At 52.0% G+C, this 18,833-nt stretch overlaps 6 protein-coding genes across 6 annotated transcripts; 2 read left to right on the plus strand and 4 right to left on the minus strand.

Annotated features, from left to right (window-relative positions):
• Positions 1 to 700: 700 nt before the first annotated feature.
• J4E82_000788 (uncharacterized protein) lies at positions 701 to 1,138 on the minus strand (the record flags this gene model as incomplete). The annotated part of the gene is made up of 3 exons (XM_051727108.1): positions 701 to 921; positions 989 to 1,048; positions 1,102 to 1,138. The coding sequence occupies 3 exons, from the start codon at positions 1,136 to 1,138 to the stop codon at positions 701 to 703; spliced, it is 318 nt and encodes a 105-aa protein (XP_051592915.1).
• Positions 1,139 to 3,255: 2,117 nt separating this feature from the next.
• Positions 3,256 to 4,743, minus strand: J4E82_000789 (uncharacterized protein; the record flags this gene model as incomplete). Its single annotated transcript, XM_051727109.1, has 2 exons — positions 3,256 to 3,496; positions 3,557 to 4,743. 2 exons carry the CDS (start codon positions 4,741 to 4,743, stop codon positions 3,256 to 3,258), a joined length of 1,428 nt encoding a protein of 475 aa, XP_051592916.1.
• Positions 4,744 to 8,237: 3,494 nt separating this feature from the next.
• Positions 8,238 to 8,897, minus strand: PCKR1 (Peptidyl-prolyl cis-trans isomerase; the record flags this gene model as incomplete). Its single annotated transcript, XM_051727110.1, has 3 exons — positions 8,238 to 8,519; positions 8,575 to 8,715; positions 8,805 to 8,897. 3 exons carry the CDS (start codon positions 8,895 to 8,897, stop codon positions 8,238 to 8,240), a joined length of 516 nt encoding a protein of 171 aa, XP_051592917.1.
• A 4,159-nt stretch (positions 8,898 to 13,056) lies between these two features.
• On the plus strand, positions 13,057 to 14,700 carry J4E82_000791 (uncharacterized protein; the record flags this gene model as incomplete). Its single annotated transcript, XM_051727111.1, has 4 exons — positions 13,057 to 13,243; positions 13,298 to 13,847; positions 13,895 to 14,320; positions 14,370 to 14,700. 4 exons carry the CDS (start codon positions 13,057 to 13,059, stop codon positions 14,698 to 14,700), a joined length of 1,494 nt encoding a protein of 497 aa, XP_051592918.1.
• Positions 14,701 to 16,159: 1,459 nt separating this feature from the next.
• J4E82_000792 (uncharacterized protein) lies at positions 16,160 to 16,747 on the minus strand (the record flags this gene model as incomplete). Its single annotated transcript, XM_051727112.1, has 1 exon — positions 16,160 to 16,747. One exon carries the CDS (start codon positions 16,745 to 16,747, stop codon positions 16,160 to 16,162), a length of 588 nt encoding a protein of 195 aa, XP_051592919.1.
• Positions 16,748 to 17,451: 704 nt separating this feature from the next.
• On the plus strand, positions 17,452 to 18,414 carry J4E82_000793 (uncharacterized protein; the record flags this gene model as incomplete). Its single annotated transcript, XM_051727113.1, has 1 exon — positions 17,452 to 18,414. The coding sequence occupies one exon, from the start codon at positions 17,452 to 17,454 to the stop codon at positions 18,412 to 18,414; it is 963 nt and encodes a 320-aa protein (XP_051592920.1).
• Between the last annotated feature and the right edge of the window lie 419 nt (positions 18,415 to 18,833).

Consider the following 18,833-nt stretch of genomic DNA (forward strand, 5'->3'; position numbering starts at 1 on the left):
TAGTGAGCTGCAGGCAAGTTCTGATCCGTACGTTCGACTCGGGCAGAGTGGGGTCGTACTGACAGCTAGTCTGGGATAAACGAACTCGTTTGCGGGGATATGTTCCGGGCGCCTATACATCGCTTTTAGATACCGTTATGTCTATGAGACGACGTTATCGGATCTGCAGTCGTGTGTTTGGTCATCCTCCAGTGTGGCTGCGAGGCCATTGCTATCAATCAAGCTGAAAGTCTTGACGGAACCCGGTCTGGGCATGCTAGACAGAATGATGCTGTGTGGACGCTGATCCCGCTGATTCGTTTGTCCGATATGGCTGGATGGAGAAGGAGCCAAGCGAAGAAGTTTTTGTAATTCCAGAAGTCGTTACGGAGGAGAGACGTCAGTTCAGCAAGTGCGCTAGGGCTTAGTGTACCACAGTTGAGCAGTCAAGGGAGCGACGACAGTGCACGACCATGTAAAGTATGTCTGAGAAAAAGAACCATCAGTCCTGTGCAAATTCGTTCTGTCACACTCAAAAGAAGTACGATAAGAATGACATAGCCGCCGCCTTTTGGGTTCCCTCACCGACTCCAATATACCATAACATTCACAATTGACAAATTTCCACCGAAAAACACAAAGTCGATGCGAAGCTCCTAAGTCGGCTAAGAGAGCGCAGAATTCTACCAGGGGGGAGTTGTAAGCAAGACCACTGATCAAACTAACCGGCATTGACAGCCGAGTCTTGACGACTCGCAACGGCTCGATAGTGGCTTGCCGGTGGTGGTGATTGAGTGGTGTTCGTATATCCAGTAAGGGATCGTAGCGCGATCTCAGCGCAATCTTCTTTTGCATTTGGGAGATAGGCACAATCGTACCAGAACCTTGCTTGGAAGTTGTTCCCGTTAATTGTGACCATAGTCGACCAGGCCGTTCGACCTCCTAGGATTAAGGTCAGCCAGACGCTTGTTGAGTCATATGAAGTGCTGTGGAGCTGAGCTTGACTTACCACGACGGTCAGAGAGATCCGTGTAGGCTGGTTCCTGAAGACCTCTTACAAGGCAATGGTCTGAGAAGCATGTCAGCGTGCGTTGAATCGATGATTGGGGTGGATAGGCAAACCTCGAAGACGTTGCGACCACAGTTCTTGGCTGGCCATGACAACAGTGTTTGTGTATGACAGTTGAAAGGGGGTGATTCAAGACAAGACGCAAGTTGTAAGGGATGAAGATCGATGCTTGAGAAGGGGGTGGAAGCTCGATGCTTTGAGGAGAACAACTACTTATAAAATGTGCGAGCTACGCAGAGCCTCACTCAACAGCAGGAGAAGCAGAGAGTTGTAGCAATGAGTTACGAACACATGCAACGATCCGTCTCGTCGGTCATGCTCTTCTCGCAAGTGACATGCGCATATCCTGCTAGAAGCCGTCTGCGAGGTGAGTTTCCGTGGCCAATGACAAGTTTTCCACACCCGAGCCATTGGGTTGGAAGAACGCCTTCGAGAGCGGGCCGATGGGGCACGCAGTAACCCCAAACATGGCTGAAGCAATGCGCAGCCGAATATTGCGTACGAAGAGTTGGCGGCAGTCTCCCGGCAGCTGCTGGTAGTGGGCACGGATAGGGCGCTTGTCAACACCCGCAATGGGAAGAGCTGCATGAAGAGCATGCAACTGAAAGCTGCGGCTTCTTCGTGAGGGTGTTTTGGAACTTCAGCCCAAAAGCTCGTTTGACTCCACATGGCTGCAAGACATTACGGCTAGTGTGAAGCGATGCCAGGTCACTGTGCAGTAGTGTTCACAGGGTCCCTGCCTACTCTTTGTTTTGGCGGCAATGATCTCATACCGAAGTATATTATTTGGCAGGTCATTTTTCAGGTATATCAAACGACACAAAAAGACATTTGTCAACTATGAAGCGGATGGCTTGTAGCAATAGTGTTTTTGACGGCATGAGGCGGACAGTTGAGGTGTTTCCGCTCGCTAAATGCTTGAAGTGGCGAAAAGGCAGGAAGACCTATCATAGGGGTAACGAAGGCGGGTACCTGCCGGCCGTTTGTACGCCCTTATATTGTAATATTGCCACGACTCAAGGATAATCAACGGATGCTTTATCGTGAAGCGAAAGTCAAACTACATAAATGTGGTTTCACAAACATATGGCTCCAGTTCCTGCTTGCTGCAGCCTTACGAGACAGCCTAATATAATTGGCTGTTTCGAGTATTGGTCCTCTACGCCTTTGAGAAATTCCTGTCATTGACATGTCTTCGGTAAATGCTAAGTAATGTTTTGCATCAATACCATGTTTAGCGGAACGTGTTGAATTGTGCATGATCGGGATATATCCAGCGCGACGTACTGTGGCGAGCAACCACTCAATTGCGAAGGGATGAAAATCATGTTAACTTCTACTGTGCGTTTTACATGCGAAAAGGCCATGAGTTGCACAAATAGCGTTGAGCCGATGTCGTGGTCGAAAATACTAGGATGATGCAGAACAGGTGCAGAGTTGAGGTTGAGTTTCGTGGAAGATGCGACAGTATAGTGACGCGGCCCCGAGCTATATTGCTGGCGGCGGGTCTTCGAGCCATGTGCCGCGACGGAGCATGAAGCACTGTAACCTGTCAGTACCATTCTACCGGGAGTGTGCGTTCAATGAACGGGCTCATCTTGTTCTGAACTTGACGCGTAAGCAAACATGAATTGGAAGAAACCCTGCGGTCGAACGAGCGTTGTCCAGACTCGCACAGCTTCATTTAGGAGCAGAAGCGTACTGCGCTCCACCCATGACAGCACCGAGAATAGAAAACCCTCACGTGTGGCAGATTATGAACCAAAGGTAAAGAGCAAATGAGCTCAGGTCATTATTCGTTCCAAAATGTGGTATCGTAACTGCGATCCAAGTATGTATCGATCCAAGAATGATAACGTGGCGATTCGTAAACCAAAAGGGGCGGCATTATGTGCATGTGCAGGACATCCACGCCGATTGGTATCCTGTGTAACGATAAAGGGCTCAACAAATGCAACAAACAAACAACGCTACGCATGCTGCAGACCAGAAGATCATGCGCATGCCGGACACCAAGGTGTAAAAGAGAAACTGAGCACCAAAAATGCAAGAACAGCAACTGCCTACAGGCGACCATCCCAACAGAAGAGTTCTGACAGGCTGGTTGTACAAGATGGGAGAACGTGCTGCAACTTCCTGGTGCAGATAAACTTTGCGCCAACGCAGCGGATTTCCGCTGGTCAAACTTGAGCTAAATAAAGAAAACGCTAGACTGATGTGGGTACACGATGTGCTGACGACGGCTGTCTCTTTGACAAGTTACCGTCTTGATGTTTTCGGTTGAACATCTCATCGATGAGGCGTTTGGGACCAATGTATTCTAGGTTGGCCACCTTGAAGGAAGGATTTCGGAGGAGTGGGATATGCATCGTTGTGCTCTGCTTGGAGTGGAAGCGTCGCTTGATGCAGTCGTCTACAAGAGCCATGAGGCCTGTCGCCATGACAACACTGTTCATATGGTTAACTCACTGCTGCCTTGTACTGTATGCTTAGCCGGTATGTACTTACTCAGAGATGTCCGAGTCCGAGTACAGGATTTTGTCATCTGTAACACGCATATAACACGGTGGGATCCAGCCCCCGCGGGCAGCCTCCTCATGTGCCTCTTCACGAGTCAAGCGTACGGGGCAGATGTGCGCTAGCGGCTCCTTATCGTTGTCGTCGCGGACAAGATAATAAGAGACAGACTCATGTTGTTCGCGGCCTTCCTTCTTGACGATGCGTTTCCAGGAATAGTTGTTGCCCCAGTATTCGAAAGCGTACTTCTTGTATGACTTGGCACCGCGGCGCTTCACATCGAGATGCGCGTAATTCGAAAACTCGAGCTTGATGGTATTGGTGGGTATTAATGCGCGGCCTTTGGAATAGCCCACAGCTTTAGGGCGTGACTCAGATGGCATATCGTCGTCGTCGTCATGAACACTGCCCTGTACGGAGTCATAGCCGGAGTCGGCCCGTTTCAGACCAGCTGATGTCGAGGGGCGAGAGTCGGATTTGACCAAACTAGCGAGGGCTGTGCTTGCGCGTTGCAGGACTGGTCGCATCTCCGCAGCGGGCTTCTGATACTTGCGCGTCGAATGGCAGACTTCGCGTCCTGACTCTCTGCAGTACCGGCGGAGGGAGAATTGACGTGTGCGAAGATCTTGCATGCGGAGGTGGAAGAGGGTGTAGTTCTGTTTCCGGTGTCCGCGTTCCTCGACCTGTGTGTCCACCCTCAGATTCATGTTTCCGTCTATGGTGGAGTCGTCGTGGCGTATTGATAAGCGCTTAGATGTAGGGAAGAGCTCCCCAAAGTCGCGGGGTGTGGTAGGGATGGCATCGCAAGCTAGCGGCTCGTGTCGGTATGTAGGCACATCGTAGTCGGGCATATCATCGACCTCATCGGCAAGGTCTTCTTCTGATGTCGAGGCATATGTGTCGACGGATGCGCGGGGCGGGGGCTGTGGATACCGGTCGACCTGGTGTTGAGGCACAAAGTAGTCTGGTTCCCGGCCGCGTCCTTGTACGCGGGGATGGCATGTTTCGCTGTGCAGTAGCGACGGTCTCCGGTCGCTGTACTCTGTCGGCGCTGTGTCGTAGGAACGGGCGCTGTGAGCGCTGTGGTCGCTGTGGCCTGAAGCGGTGCTGTTGTCGCTGCGGCCAGAAGTGGTGCTATTACTCGACTGGTACTGCCTCCAATTTGCGGTCGGCGCCATGATGTAACGTGATGTGTGTTATGGGAGCAACGGGGATCGTGATAATGATGATGGTATTAGATGGGTGTATTTGCTGAACATGCAGAAGCGGAGATGTGGGTGGGGATTGAATGACAATGCCATGCAACGCAACGCAAACAAGCGTATAAGTAAGAGCGTGGTAAAAGCGTGAACGTCAAGCGCACAAGTGAAGCAGGCGGCGCAGTAATCCGAGACAGCTCACGAAAGGGTGACCCAGCACGCGGCGGAGACAGGACGGATGGGGATTAATACCACGGGCAGAGTTTGAGCTGCAGTGCAGTGCGAATGGAGGCGCAGCGCATGGCGTGGGAGCGTGTAAATGGGCTGCCTGGGAGCTGCGGGAGGTGTCTCGCGGGGTTCGAGACGCCGGTTGATCCCTCGCAGAGTCCTCGATCATGGCCCACGAAGATGCCTGCATAGTGCTGCATCCCACAAAACGCCCTTGGCCGATTCCAGCAAATCGCCGGCACGACTGACCACATGACTTGTCTGCATCGAGCGATTTACCCATGGCCCGGCGAATCGCTGCCACTCGCTGACCCTCCACCTGCACCACCCCAGAGCCTCGCCCAACGCTCACGGCAGCCCTTACGGCGTCACCAAACGGCCGTCTTGCCCTACCAAGCGCTGGGAAAACTCAGCTCCTTCATAAAGTGCTCACTCAGCGAGCGCAAATACGACGCAAAAATCTGTCTTCAACAAAGCGGCATGATCGGCCAGGCATCCCATGCTATGCGCACTCACCCGATGCTGACATTTGGTTACCTCTCGGCACCGGGCGCCTACGGGACGCTCCCTGGTGGCTGATCATCCCACGTGCATCGCGAAGCCGACGGACTTCTAGACGGACTGTTAGAAGGGCTGTCCCGGTCGTTATCACCAGACGGTGGGAAGACTCTGCTGCCTACCCGACCACCTCGACGTCATGTGCGCCAGCTAGTACCTAGGTCGTACGCTGCACACATCGGAACTGCACCTCCATGCGCGTTGCGACAGATGGCCATCTATCGTCGGGTGTTGTGTTGCAATGGCTGATTCACCCCTCGATCCACAGCTTATTGTCACGCTGCGCTGGCAGGGACCAGCATACACGCAGCCCGGCCGCTAACTCTCTCCACTGTATTCCAGGGACCAGAAAATGCCCACGGCTGATGAGCACGATCATTTGAGAGATCAACTTGCAAGAAGACGACTGTTGGCTGGAAAAAAAGCAAGCATGAAGGAGCTAATTGTTCATGCACGCTAACATCTGGGGAAAGAGCACGACAACGTGTCATTGCTACATTACTGCGTACCGATCAAACAATTTGGCCTTGAAATCCACAGAGTAAAACTATATCTTCTTGCGTCACTCTACAGTACCTTTGCACCAAGAAAAGAAAATTGCTTCACTACCAATATTGAAGAGCCAATCAGAGCAAGTTACGTGTTGGCTTCGCACACCAGCCACGACAACAAGAACAACGACCACAACAACAACGCAGAGCCCTATCGTATCGTGACTCTCGGATGATGGAACTTGGGAAACCATCCGATAGTAGTCGAGATGTAAGAGCTGAGCATATCGAAAAGCCGCCGACATGATGCTGTCGTCCTCCGATACGCTCATTCCACGCGCAGTGGTTCTGGAAGCCTGTTCCCCACTTCATCTCTCCACTTATCTCTCCACTCGAGTTGGAACATTGGCTAAAGTTGTCTATCACTTGCATCCAAGGCTTCTAGACGTGGTCGTTTCGCCCCGAAGAGGTGCTGACTGCGGATCCTAGTAATGATGCCATCACGGAGGGCAGTGATTGCTGCATACTGACCAAACAGTTCGCGACGATTAGCCTGTGCATACCCCTGGCTTCCACCACTGAGAGAGCGCTGTTGTTACTCGATTTGAAGGACTCATACCCTTCCCCACACTTTGCCTCGCATAGCATCGGTACGTCAGTGAGGCGATGCCATCCCACGGCCTATCCAAGCGAGCTCTACCAATACGTAGGGTAAGCGAGCACTCTAGGCATCCATGTATTGCATGAACAGGAGGACGTTATGCGAGGCTGTGAAGACACAGCTTCAGCTAAGCCTTGGGAGGACCTTGACGATGTTGCCTTGGGGTTTGTTGAATCCCCGAGCACGTCTCCCTAAATGAGGCGACACCATCGTTTTCGAGAGACAGCCCTATCTGGCTCGAAGGCTACTACCTCAAGTCCTCCGTCGTGCGCCTATCAAGCACTCAGCCCCTGGCTAATCCTTTGATGACAGGTCTCAACAAATTACGCATTCATCTGGCGACACTTGGTACATCGCCGATGAGATACTACTGCTTCGCGCCATATCCCTCGTCATCATGACTAGAAGGCTTGGTACAGTCTGAATGAACCAATAGTGTACAGCATGTTACAGACTTTGATAAGCTTCGCGTCTTCTCCATTCGCATTTTCTGCATCGTTGCGTAGCAGCAGTTCCTATGAAAAGAGCGCTCTAGTATATGAGACCAGGGACGCATAAAGTACGACTTGGCGACGGGACAGTATATTCTGCCAGTCATCACAATATGACATCTTTTGCCATCGTCGTCTGGATTATGGGTTGGCACTGATGCTCTTCTTTCTATATTCACGCACTAGCATCCATTCGCGGAAGATATTCCTGCGTCCTGGTAACAAAGATATACAACACGTGAATGTTGCACAGTTGATTTGATACTGCCATCAAAACACTGCTCAAACTAGAATGGTTCAATTATGAGTTTCTGAACCAGAGTGCTGAACCTTAATCACACGAACAACAGTTACTTCTTCGAGGTATGTGTTCCTGCTAAACGAGTGGACGATATCAACCCGTTCGCATGTGAAAGTATGCACCTGCAAGGCACGAAAACTAAGCTAGGCGCCAAAAGCAGCGATTTTCTTAGAATGCTGAGCTTTAGTAGTAGGAATCGTGCACCTCTTCTTCTAGGTGCGCTGGACTATCATCAAGGCGATTTGGAGAATGGCTTGTGAAGGAAAACTGACTGCACGTTGTAGGTCACCTGTGGTGCGGGATATACATGCATGTTGTTTCTCACGTTCATGCGACAAGTACATCTTCCGTATTTGATGTTTATATTTCACATGTCATGGGATCTGGGTTTTATAGCACCGTCACCGCCGTTTTTTAAGCTCGCATCTGGTTCATTGAGCACGATGCCGATTGTGACTTCGCTACAATGTACTTTGGTATCGAGTTAGTGTTTTGCAGTTGGAAAGTACGAGTTATGTTCGGATCTCATGGCACGAAACGAGGCACAATTCCAAGCATACGTAGATTGCGCACTGATCATTGCCATTTCCTAGCTGTAGTACTATGACAGACCGAAGATGCCCACTGGTCTCGTCTTATCGAGCCACGTGGTATGTCGTGATTCATCGTTTTCGTAAGCCGCTCAGAAATTCATTCCAATATCTCATATTGCGTGCACGTTCTTGTTCAAATGACTCAGTCGCCTACAACTGGCCAGACTTGGCGATGGTGACCTGCTTGGAGGTGGAGCCGCTGCCGGAGCCGACCTTCTCGATGGCCTGGACGACGTCAAGACCCTCGACAACCTGGCCGAAGACGACGTGCTTGCCGTCCAACCAGGAGGTCTTGACGGTGCAGATGAAGAACTGGGAGCCGTTGGTACCAGGTCCGGCGTTAGCCATGGAGAGGATACCAGGGCCAGTGTGCCTCAGGTTGAAGTTCTCGTCCTCGAACTTCTCGCCGTAGATGCTCTCACCACCGGTGCCCTAGATTATGTCAGCCTTTTGTGCTCGTCAGAGAAGTATCGTGGTGTTGCCGTACGTTGCCGCGGGTGAAGTCACCACCCTGAAGCATGAACTGGGGGATGACACGGTGGAAGCTGGAGCCCTGGTAGTGGAGGGGCTTGCCGGAGCGGCCAGTGCCCTTCTCGCCGGTGCAGAGAGCGCGGAAGTTCTCGGCGGTCTGTTGGTAAAAGTTAGCGGCTGGTTCAACTTTCCAAGGTCTCGAGCCGAAAAGAGCAGCGATGAAGACTCTGATAGCGGGGTACTGACCTTGGGGGTCTGGTCGGCGAAAAGCTCCATGACAATGCGGCCCGCGGGCGCACCGCCAATGGTGATGTCGAAGTAAACTCTGGGGTTGGACATTGTGATGGATGTGAAATTGGTGTGTAGAGGAAGTGTTGGGGATGGAGTGTTGTTGATGGGAAGGATGAGGGGCAGCTTTAAAAGTAGAAGAGCAATAGAGGGGCAATTGCCTAGCCACCTTTTATAGCCACCATAGCTCCTTCCGTAGAGCAATGACAGGCGCAGCACAAGTGTGGGGCGTTCGGCTTGATTGGGCCTCTCACTGTCGAGTTGTCGAGGCTGGAGCTGGGAAAGGGCCGCGCTCGGGCCACTTTTGGAGGGGTAGTCGGAGGGGAAATTGCGCCATGGACACCCGTCATGTCAGGGCAGACGTAAGAATCGCCACTTCACAGACCGCCTTGCCGTAGAGCTTGGAAAATTCTTGACGGGCTTACCCAGATACTTAGGTACTTGCAATGGTCCGCCTCAGCAACGGAATTCCGTCTGGCGTCGAGATGACAGGAGACAGCTGAGAGGCACGGAACACCGTACACCGAGATAGCGCCTGCTGGTCGGCTCCTCATAGCGAATACGAGCTCTACAGCCTCATGTGTAACGTCCGACACGAAACATAAGATAAGGGTCAGCTGCTGTGTCCCTCCGTCATTGTCACATGTGCTTCTTTCCCGTCACCATTTCCTGCAGTCGCAACGGCGCACGAGCAACATATCATAGTAGAATCGAATGTGGTGAAAAGGTTGAGAATTATAGCCAGCCGACGTGGCCATGGTCTGAAAACTACATAGGAGAAAGATAAGGTGAGACAGAAGAAGAGAACGCTCACGAACGCCAGGCCTTCCAGCTATGCCCTCGGATATACCCAACACAACAAACAAACAAAGAAAAGCTGTCTACGGCTCCACAAGAATGTTCATCTCAGATGCCTTCGCAAATGCGGCACGCTCCTGGATGTCTTTCGCTTCAGCCTCTTTCCAGAGCTGAATCACTTCCTGCTTACGGCTCTCGCTCCTAGGCTGGAAAGCCATCTCCCATGGATCCGGCTTGATGATAAGCAAAGAGTTGGACTTGTTCAGCGGTACTTCGATTTCCTTGCCTGAGACTGGGTCGACCTTGCGCCTGAGATTAAAGGCCCACATCAACGCTCCGCAGCCTGTCACCGTCTCGTCACGTGTGATGGACATGCCCAAACATTGGCGCTGGCCCCAACCGAAAGAAGTCATGCCGACGATATCAGGGTACTTGGTCAACGGCTCTTGGAAAGTGGGCCATCCGGCTTCCAACCATCGCTCGGGACGGAATTCTTCGGGCTGGGGGTACTTGACAGGGTTGCGAAGGAAAGCCCAGTCGAGAGGAAGGATACGTGTGCCCTTGGGGATGAAGTACCCTTGGAACCAATCGTCGGCCTCGGCCTCGTGTGCGACACCTAAGATCAGAGTCAGTCTCAGTGTCACGATTAGTCGGGTATACACTTACCAGTAGGTACGGTTGGCTTCCATCGCATTGTCTCCTTGATGCAAGCACGGAGGATGGGAAGGTTGGGCAGGTCGGCGACGGCAGGGGGGTTGTTACCGCAAACGCGGTCAATCTCATCCTGGCACTTGACCTGCCATTCGGGGTGATGGACCATGCTGATCAAGAAGTAGTAGATGGGTCCAGTGACAGTGAAGATACCAACGAGAGCCATCATTCCGATCACGCAAGACGCCTCGTAATCCCCAGAGATGTTCGACTTTTCGGCAGTTTCCAGGTAGTTCTTGGTGAAGCAAGACCTTTGCTTACCCATTTCCATGCTCTTCTTGGTCTTTTGGAGGCACTGCATGAAGAAGGCTTGCTGTTCGTCGTGGCGCTTGCGCTCCCGAAGCTTCCAGGGGTTGATCGGTTCGGGAACCCAATCCCAGAGAGGAGTCAAGACGTTGGTGATCGGGCCGGCGGGAGACATCTGAGTGAGCAGTCCCCATGCGCTGGGTGTAAGAGGTATACTGAGCGAGGGGTCGTCCCATGTCAACTGGCACATGACCTTGGAGCACATGTCTTCGAGCGAAAAGCCGAAATCATCGGGGTTTTCCAAGAGCCTGGCCATCCATCGCTTGGCTTCAAACTCCATGATGCCGTTGTAGCGTACATTGGTCGCACCGGTAAGGTAAGAGTGAGTAAACTTTCGTTGACGAGCCCAGTATTCTACTTTGGTCAGCGAAGGTCGTTCAAGGATCGCCGGCGAACTTACGGTTCTTTCCCATGAGAGGCAGGTACTCCATTGAGCCGTATGTGCTCTTCGCATCAAACAGCGACTTGATCTCGGGTCGATCGGAATACAACTTCGCCTTCTTTACAAGCATGTCCTCTGCGATCTTCTCATCACTGATGATGATGAAGTTCGCGCCCAACATCTTCGTCCGGTAGATGGGACCATGAATGTCGGCCCACTCCTTGAACTTCAGCCACATGAACTCGATGGGAAGATCGTGAATGCGCCCAATCCAGGGTAGCTGCCATGGGCCAGGCATGTTCTGGACATTGTACCTCTTGTCGTACTTGCCGACAGCATCGACGACTGCGTACACGACGAGGCCAACGACCGCGACGCCAAGAGCGTAAGCTGTGAATGGGTGCATGTTGTTAAAGCGGGAGACAGTTGAAGGAATGTGTGGAAGATTCCAAGTCAGATAGGGTGACTGACTGTCGCCAAGAGTCTTGAGCGGGGATGCAGGTGGAAGAACCGTGATAACACAAAATTACAGCGTGGGAGATTCTGGTAAATATCACACCACAGCTTGGAGTTGAACTACCACCTGTCCGGCTCCCCAGACCTTGACTTATGTACAGCTATACAGGGACCACTGCCGCGGCGAAACCGTTTAGAGCAGCAACTTCATCGGCGTCTGGACGAGCATAGCCGATATGGCCTAAGCATTGCTTGGGGTGACAGACGGCAGATTCATCCAATAGCCAAGGTTGGAAACTACCGATTTCCATATTTTGCTAGGATGCCAATGTCACTAGCATGCTTGCTGATCGCAAGAATCTGTTCCCGTTACAGCGGAAGAGTAGAGGTCGGTGCTAGCGGGCGCCGATTATGACATATTGAAGAGCTTGGATCTGTGCTAACATGTATCGGTGCGCCGGGAGAGCACATAGATCGACATGGACTAAGTTCACTTGCATGAACTCGAGCGTATCGAAACAGCCACCCCTTGCATTGGAAGTCTGATACAGCTGACAGAGCACGCGGTTAGTGGTTGCGTGCCATTCCGCCGCCGTGTCTAGGTAAGTTACCGTTATCTATCTAGTACCATACTACACATCGACAACACATACCAAGGCCAAGGTCTAAGTCGGCAGCCGGCATATCACCGCGCCGTGAGACCCTCTTCACTATCAAGACATGCAGCATAGTTACCGGCAAGGGTGTCACAATTACTCCTCGTCAGTGATCGACGTGGATGATCCAACGACTCGATAATGAGCACAAGCCCCGTGCTGCATTTCTGAAACCAAAGCCTCTCAGCTGTCGTAACACCAAAAGGTTTCTCGACGTGCAACTTTCCCTAAAGGAAGGTGCGATTTTCAGCCAGCCTTTGCGCCCCGATTTTTACTATTCAAGAGCAATGAAGTCTAAGCGTCATCAGGAAGGCTGACGTACGTTTAGCGACGTTACACATGAATCAGATCTCAATCGCTGCAGTCATCAAGTCTCCACGTGGAACAGCGAGATACAGCCGTGAGACAGGCGATAGGCTGGGAGAGCCGCGGGAATCTCATCTGCGCGTATATCCAACACAGCAACCTTGAGCTCGATCTCGTTTGGACATGGCTTAGGGTGCCGTTGAGTACGCTTGGCCTCCGGAGTTTGTGGGGAACCATAGCGCGAGTGCACGGACATTGATAAATCGGGAGTTTTGGCTAGCGCGAGAGACGATTCGTCGTCATCGAGATCGGTCCAAGACCAAACAAGCCGTGTTCCTGACAATCTTGCGCCAACTGTAATGATCATTGCTCCGTCCAATACCTGCATACCGTCGTACGAGGGTGAAAGTACAACAACTAGAAATGCCGGCCACTCGGACATCCGAGGGGTCTTCGGCAACCCTCCCTGGTACCCCAACGGAGAATGCAGGTGAAGGCAACCCTCAAGATGTATGAAAGGCAGGCATAATTTGGTCTGGAGTTGGTTTCGACGATACACCAACCCCTCAACCATCCTACACACCAAACCGCAATCATGCCTCACGCTCTTACTTCCCGTGACTCCACGATGGAGTCGAAGCCAATAGGCTCATACCCTAACACCGGTATCGACGTACTTATCGTGGGTACTGGTTTGGCTGGTCTGGTTGCTGCCCTTGAGTGCACACGCAAAGGACATAATGTTCGTGTGCTGGAGAGGAACGCAGACATCAACACAGCTGGTGAGCAGCATCCTCAAACTGTAGTCTTGACGCATTGCTCATGATGTGACTTAGGTGACATGTACTTCATGGGTCTCAGCGCAACCCGCTTCCTAAAGCATTGGCCTGAACTGCTCAAGGAGTACAAGAAGATTTCTCTCCACAATGCCTGGATCGAGACCTTCAAACACTCCGGTGAGGTTGTCATTGGACCCAAGAAGGTGGCGGACCGCCTCCGCGCACAAGGGCTGGATCCCGATACCCCTCCTGGCGAGTTCCAAATGCGCCCGCTTGTCTACAAGATGTTTGTAAGCGCCGTAGAAAACCTGGGTGTCTCCGTAGAATTCAACCGTAGGGTTGTAGACTACTTTGAAGACGAGCAGACTGGCAAGGGAGGTTGCACCACGGACGATGGCAAGCGCTACGAGGCGGACGTCGTCGTCGCGGCCGACGGCGTTGGATCGAAGAGTCAGAAGCTTGTTGGCGGACAAGTGCGCGCGAGGCCGTCCGGAAGGGCAATGTGGCGTGCTGCTTTCCCCAGAGAGGCTCTCGACAAGGACCCAGAGGTTAAGGAGTTCTTCAAGATGATGCCAGGAAACGAACCAATCGTCAGGACATGGTTGGGGTAAGTCTTTGTGACTGCACAAGCCGTGGCTTTGCTAACGCCCACAGTCCCTCCACATATGCGCTTACATTGTCTCGCGAGGACGTCATGGTTTGGATCATGAACCACGACGTTACTGGTACTGAGAAGGAGTCTTGGAACAACACCATCGAGAAGGAAGAGGTTCTTGACGGCATGGACAAAATGCCTGGTATGGAGAAGATCAAGTGGGCGCCCATTTTCAAGAAGCTTGTCGAGACCACTCCAGAGAAGACCATTGTCAACTTCGAGTTGCTCTGGCGTAACCCCCAGCCTAGCTGGACCTCGCCCGCTGCCCGCGTCGTTCAGATTGGTGACGCTGCCCACTCCTACCTGCCAGCCTCCGGAAACGGTGCGACCCAAGCCATCGAGGATGCTATCTCGATAGCTTCTTGTCTCCAGGTTGGTGGCAAGGAAAACATCCCTCAGTCTGTTCGCGTACACATTCGCTTCCGGTAAGCCACCACCCCAGATCTACACGCACATGCTAATGCAACAGCACAGCTTCATCCGTAACTCTTGCGCACAGAAGCTTGGTTTCTCCAACGCTGAACTCCTCCAAGACACCGACTGGGACAAGGTCAAGCTCGACCCCCGCCGTGCTGCGCCCAAGCTTCCCAAGTGGGTTTGGTCTCACGACCCTGAGGCCTACGTGTACGAGAACTACGAGAAGAGTGCACAGTCACTGAAGGAGGGTATTGACATGAAGGATGAGGATAAGTTCGAGCCCAACTACCCCAAGGGCTACAAGTACGAGCCTTGGAGTATCGAAAAGATCATGGAGGACATGAGGGCGGGTAAGGCTATCGATCTTGGCGCTGGTGATTGGGAGTAAGCATGGGCATCCGGAAGCATAGCCGCAGGGCAAACTGCGTGCGTGGCGTTACAAATGTGTCTTATGAGCACTCCATAGCGAAATATGATTTTGACCACTTCAATCAAAAACCATGACCTTCTTCAAAAGAATCTGCTCTTCAACTTCTGGTGAACAAGGCCTTAGCGTGGTGATTTAGTAGGTCTTGCCTTTTCGGGGCAAGTCATTCCACAACGGGAGTGCCCGTTCTTTTGGCGCTCCTCTTCCATCAATGACAGCGGCCGCTCCGATCTTGCCGCTTACTGACTGACTCGCTTTTGCTTGTCCTTTCAAGGAACACCACAGCATGTCACACATATACCTGTCGCGAGACACGCACTTATCGATGTGCCTACTGAGATTCGACACGAGAACTGTGTAAGCGCCATGGTACACAGCATCTGCAGGTCCGCGGCAAGCACACGTTTCACAACCGAGATGCGCCGGAAAGGAAGTTTCCCGTTCCTGCCTCAAAGTTCTAGCTAAAGCAAGCGGCGCAACCTTGGAACTCGGTCTCGGAACGGGCACCCAAGGACCAAACTCTTTTTCTCGCGCCCAGACGGAGCCCCTTCATGTCGGCTTTTACAACCGCCGCCCTACAGATGGCCGCAGAACTTGACGATCGCGAAGAAGCAGGGCAGCAGCAGATTTGGCCCCTTCAACGCATCGCCCCTTACCCCATAGACAACAGGAACTTCTGCACAGACTACCCTGGAACCTTCCTAGAACTGCCTTCAGACCAACATCCTAATGCAGATAATGAATCTCACCTTCGTACCAGGTTGCAAGTACCCACCCTGCAACAAAACGCACATCCCCAGTTCCACCACTACAGCCCCCCAATACCTCTCTAATTCCTTCTTCCGTGATTAATGGTACATTATCACGGCTCTCCGCCGGACATTGGAACTCTGAAGCATGTACGTGATGTGCAAGCGGTGTTTCGTTATTTGGTCTAGAGCGGGGAAATAAGACGCGTAGAGAAGTCTATGACGCTGCCTAGTCGCGCTAGTGTTCACTGCAGGGGGCACTTGTTGAGCGTCGCACCGCGGATAGAGAGGGAAACGCGAGGATTTGGAGTGGCTTAGAGGGGTAATGGAGCGCTCGTTGGAACGTGGCTGATAGATGGATGTGGTGAGATTGCAAGGGAGGGGATAGACCTAGGACGACGCGAAAGAGTAACATGTGAATCTCTGCTTGCTGTGATACCAATTCGACTGTCTAATTGTTCCACGACTCTTTTATTTAATAGTGGTAGGTTCGGTGCAGAGTGTATTTCAACACATCCCTATTCAGGACGCTAACGCGCTATGTGAATGCGTGTCCACGTGACTTTGATACTCCAATGATCGTCGCTGTATGCATTCGACGACCGTCAGCGACGTCGGTCATGTGTATATGTCAAGTCCAACACCATGGACGTTCTACTGAGGCCACTGGCTCAGAATTCCACAGCTCCGTGCAGACGAATATGCAGCTCCTCCGCCTTCTTACTGTGCATGAACTCCCTCACGCTCTCAACTCTCTGTCCGTCTTTACTGAGCTTTACAAATAGTACGCCTTCAGTCCACCACTCTGTAATGTGGCTCTCAGCTAGCTGTGCGCCCAGTTCATGGTCTTTATCTACTTTGCCTCCCATCTTACAGTGCGCTACCACTGTGTTCGTATCTCTCGAGAAGTGCACTGCTTTGCCTCCATGTCCGTCGTCTTGCGGGACTACCTGGAAGTCCTTGAATATATCGAATACAACTTGTGCATGTTCGCGGAAAGGTTGGATCGAGCGTGTGGGTAGGTTCAATTCTGCTGGAAGAGAGGTATGCGTAAAGTCTCGCGTTGCGTTTGTCGTCAGCGCCTGGGGACGAAGAGTCGAATAGCTGTTTATGAAATGATTGAACGTCTGGAGGTGTTTGGTCGAGTCTTGCGATTGCGATGGGTAAAGATAGTATGCGATGGGAGCGAGAGCTGCGATTGCTGCAAGAGTTGCGGTAGCAAAGCGTATCTCGGAGGAGGTGAAGCCTAGATCTGACATTATGATGTGACAGAGACTTTGCGTTGAAAATGGAATATCTACGATATGCTCGTATCCGAAGTGTCTGCAGTTTCGGCTTCCAACTTTTCCAACTTTGCCTCCACTGGCGTCGCTAGTTCATCGTTTCCTGCTAGAATCTGGTAGCGAGTAAGATCATTCTGACGGCGCACTACAGCATCTACCCGGATGATCATCCAAGCCGTAAATAATCCGACTATGATCTACGGACCCGTCTATTATTGCGGCTTCCAGTCACGACACCGGTGATCAAACTTTGAACCCCTCCATGGCTTGCGTCCAGTCGTGTTGAGCTCGGTCTCCGTAATGCTCCTGCATAATCACCGCAATGTCGGTGTGGTCCCTCACCGACCCGTGGCGTTGTGGAACATCATGACAAGACTACCATTCGCTGTACGGGCCCCATTCTCTGCAGCTCCGTCGTGAGATCAGCATTCAGAAGAGTGGAGCTGCGTTCTGAACAGAAGCAACGGTCGTACTAAGGTGTTGCGGGGCCGGCAGCCCATCCTTTGCGCGACGCGTCGACGTGAAGCTATGCATATTATTGAGGCTTCCTCTGTTCTTCTGTCGTGATCGTTCTTCCTGCTTATCATTAAATCTGAGGCTGAAAACAAGCTCGACCTACAGCGGTATCATAAGCCCCTCCGAAGCCAAGCGACTCTTCTACCCTAACAAGCAACCCCGCCATGGCCGCCACGAAAGCTATCCTTGTAACTGGCGCTACTGGCAAACAAGGCGGAGCCGTGCTCGAACAACTCGCAAAGCACCCATCGCACGCTGAATATACACTCTTGGCTGTCACCCGTGACGCCAACTCCGGCTCTGCAAAGAAGATCGTCGAGCGTCACCCCGACGTCAAGTTGGTGCAAGGCAACTTGGACGATTGCCCAGCGCTCTTCGCATCAGCTAAGGCTGCACTCAAAGAAGCCGGTAAAGAAGAGAAGATCTGGGGTGTATACTCTGTACAAGTTTCTCTAGGCAAGAATGTCACCCACGAAAGCGAGGTTGTGCAGGGTAACGCTCTAATCGATGAGTCGATTAAAGAAGGCGTCACGCACTTCGTTTACTCCAGCGTCGACCGCGGCGGCAACGAGCGAAGTTTCGAGAACCCAACACCCATCCCACATTTCCAGAGCAAGTACGAGATCGAGAAGCATCTTCTCGAGAAGGCTGGCAAGAATGGCGAGAACATGGGCTGGACCATTCTCCGACCTGTTGCCTTCATGGACAACTTAGTACCTGGTTTCCCAAGCAAAGTCTTCCTTGCCGCACTTCGCGATACATTGCAGGGCAAGTCCAACCAGTGGGTGTCTGTTGAAGACATTGGCCTTTTCGGTGCAAAAGCCTTCGTCAACAACCAAGAATGGAACGGACGCGCCGAGGCTCTCGCCGGTAGTGAGCTCACCATGGACGAGATGAGTGGATGCTTCGAGCGTGTTATTGGCAGTCCAGTGCCGGCCACCTACGGCATGTTTGGCTCCGCGCTTATGTGGGCCGTCACCGAAGTGAACGTCATGATCAGTTGGTTTGCATCTGAGGGCTATGGCTGTGATATCAACAAGCTGAAGAAGGAGGAGCCTAAGCTGTGTGATTTCGAGACTTGGCTGGCAGAGAGGAGTGGGTGGAAGGGGCAGGCTATCAAGCGATAGATGATGATGCCTCCATATGCTGGCGGGGATAAGCCTCTAGCGTCGGATTTTTGAGCTTTTTGGGATCCTGACCCTTGTCCCGGTGTCTTGTGTAGTTTTCGATGAATTCATGATCCTCAAACAATGCTTGTCCAATATTACTGAACTTATCGTTCCTGACGCACATGTTCTTAGTTCTCAGCTGCGTCACCATCGTACTCTGAGATTCCGCTGGTAGCGAATCAAACACAGTAAGCATCAAAATTCGTCCCAGATCTACATGCATCTGTATGTCTGACATAACGTCAGTCTATGTGTTGGCGTTATAACAGGTGTCCTCAGTTGCATAAGAATCACAGATTTTATGGGGAACTTGAAGTGCTCAATCATTCGTACGCTTCATTGATCCTATGCTAGACTCCAAACACCTACACATACAA

This window comes from Alternaria postmessia, assembly GCF_024291825.1.
Source record: "Alternaria postmessia strain BMP 2775 chromosome Unknown scaffold_3, whole genome shotgun sequence".
Classification (NCBI taxonomy): domain Eukaryota; kingdom Fungi; phylum Ascomycota; class Dothideomycetes; order Pleosporales; family Pleosporaceae; genus Alternaria; species Alternaria postmessia.